Here is a 2,611-nt window from a genome sequence, read left to right as displayed (position 1 = left end):
TCAACTATTGAGAATTGACATGGTCTGCGCATTTGTCAACCGGATTTGCAGAAATGATGTCCTTGCATTTACTCTTTTGCAATTAGCGTTTCAAGTTTTCCAGTGATAAAATAATACGAGGAGTAAGAACCGATAAAATTGTAACAAATAAAAATAATTATGGTTACTACCCGAGTGATTAAAATATATTCTTCTATTTGTTATAATATGACTGATGCTTCTATCCGTCACGTAATGAGATAAAATTCCCGAACTACTTCTCGTTCTTTGCGTATTAACTAAAACTAGATCCCATTTCGAAGTTGGCATATTCATGGGGTGCTTAAATGGTGAATCTCAAATTTTATAATTACAAGTTCAGACCTTCGACATAAAATGTAATTTACCAACCATATGACGCTTCTGGTAATTTTTATTTTTTCGATTAAAAAGGACGTTTATGGCACGCTTCCGGTGATTTTTTCTGTCTCAAATTAATCGGGGTGAAAAAATGCAGGGGAGAGCAATATTTATTGCAATTCATCTAACCCCAAACCCAAGCAGGGAGTTAGAAACTTGACCATGGATTATAACCAGGGTTAAAATCTGAAGGCAGGTGGGTTAAAGAGAGCACAACCACATAAAAATAAAGGAAAAAAGGGAAAAAGGCCTGCAGGGAGATTTTTCATTATCAACACAACAGTCCATTTGCTCTCTCTCTTTCTCTCTCCCCCTCCATCTTCTTCTCCTCTTCCTCCTCCTTCAGCCTTCATCCTTCATCTTCAACCTTTTTCTTTGATCTTCGTCCTCTTCAAAAACCCTAACTTTGACAGTTAAGACCCCTCACTTAAATGCTAGGGCTTTTAGCTTAGAATTTCCAAATATTTTCCATTTTATTTTTGGAATTTTTATTTGGGGGGGCCTGCCAGGGGAAGGCCTAAATGTTTGAGCCATGGACTTGACTCCAACTCCCACAAACACCACCTCCAACACCACCAACACGGCCAGCACCAAGTCCCCGGATCCCGAACCTGACACCCCTACCCGGATCCAGCCCCTCGGGAAGCCCCTCTCTTTCACCAACGGCGTCCTCAAGCGCCACCACCACCACCATCACCACGCCCCCCCGCCTCCCCCGGGCTCTGCTGCCGTCACCTACCGTGAATGCCTCAAGAACCACGCCGCCAGCTTGGGTGGCCACGCCCTCGATGGCTGCGGCGAGTTCATGCCTTCCCCGGCCTCCAACGACGCCGACCCCACCTCCATCAAGTGCGCCGCGTGCGGCTGCCACCGCAACTTCCACCGCCGGGAGCCGGAGGACGCCCCCCCGTCATCCGCTCCTGCTGCACCGGCCACCCACGTGATCGAGTACCAGCCCCACCACCGCCACCACCCCCCGCCCCCGCATCCGCATCCCCCTCCGCCGCGCAGCCCCGACTCCTCCTCCCCGCCTCCGATCTCGTCCTCCTACTACGGCCACCCGGCCCACCCCCACCACCCCCACCACCCCCACCACCATCACCACCACTCAGCCGCCCCGCACGTGCTCCTAGCGCTCTCCACCGCCGCTGCCCCCGAGAACTCCCACCCGCCCCCGTCTTCGGCTGCTGCGATGGTCAGCCCTATCGCGAGGAAGAGGTTCCGCACCAAGTTCACTCAGGCCCAGAAGGAACGCATGTTCGAGTTCGCGGAACGAGTCGGGTGGAAGATACAGAAGCGGGATGAGGACATCATCCAAGAATTCTGCCACGAAATCGGGGTCGAGAGAAGCGTCCTCAAAGTGTGGATGCACAACAACAAGAACACGCTCGGGAAGCGGTCGACCTCGTCCGATCATAACCTCAACATCAACACCGCCGCCACCCCGACCGATACCACCAACAACGACAACAACATTAACAGCACCGAGAATTACGACATCCCGGCGGGCAGCCAATTGTTGAAGAGCGAGGCACCAAATGGAGATGGTCATCACCATAACCATCATCACCACCATAATCGTCATCATGCCGGGACTAATGGGTCTTGTTCTTCATGAACATCATCATCTTCATCTTCATCTCTTCTCTTTTGATGGATCCATGCATCTCCCGTTAATAAGTGCTTAATGTTAGAGGGTAGAGTTAAAATGATGGTTATTATTAATCCCAATCTCAGCTCAGTCCCTTCTTCTACTACTTCTACTACTACTACTACTACTACTTCCCCTTCTCTTCATTTTTCTTGTTTCCTTTTTTTCCCCCCTTGATTCATTGTTGTCGAATCATCGGATTAAAGTACTTGAGGTTAACTCGGAGAAATTCGATCCGGAAAAGGGTTTTTTTTTTTTTTTTTGGGTCTAATCTTCAGTAGCTGGTTCTTGTGTTCACCTTCACCATGACTGCTATATATGTATTATACATATATATATGTCTCATTTTGTTCTATGTAGCTAGCTGGTAGAGTTGGCAAATTAAGGAATGTTAGTGATAAATTATGAGTGAGCGGACTAATCTGATTGAATTTTTATTTTGTGATCTGATCTTCTAATTTGTCTGAAGGGAAGGAGCAGAGATAAGGTGTCGGTAATGCGGGGATTGGGGCGGTTGCTTGATTAATTAATTAATTATATTATCCTAAGCAGTTCACCAAA

General features: G+C 47.8%; 1 protein-coding gene across 1 annotated transcript; it reads left to right on the top strand.

Annotated features, from left to right (window-relative positions):
• Positions 1-634: 634 nt before the first annotated feature.
• Positions 635-2,611, top strand: LOC116195390 (zinc-finger homeodomain protein 9). Its single transcript, XM_031524553.1, has one exon. The coding sequence runs from the start codon at positions 932-934 to the stop codon at positions 2,015-2,017; it is 1,086 nt and encodes a 361-aa protein (XP_031380413.1). The 5' UTR covers positions 635-931; the 3' UTR covers positions 2,018-2,611.

Source organism: Punica granatum, chromosome 2, assembly GCF_007655135.1.
Source record: "Punica granatum isolate Tunisia-2019 chromosome 2, ASM765513v2, whole genome shotgun sequence".
Classification (NCBI taxonomy): Eukaryota; Viridiplantae; Streptophyta; class Magnoliopsida; order Myrtales; family Lythraceae; genus Punica; species Punica granatum.
The sequence above is the reverse complement of the archived record's forward strand: the minus strand, read 5'-3'. Positions and strand labels throughout refer to the sequence as shown.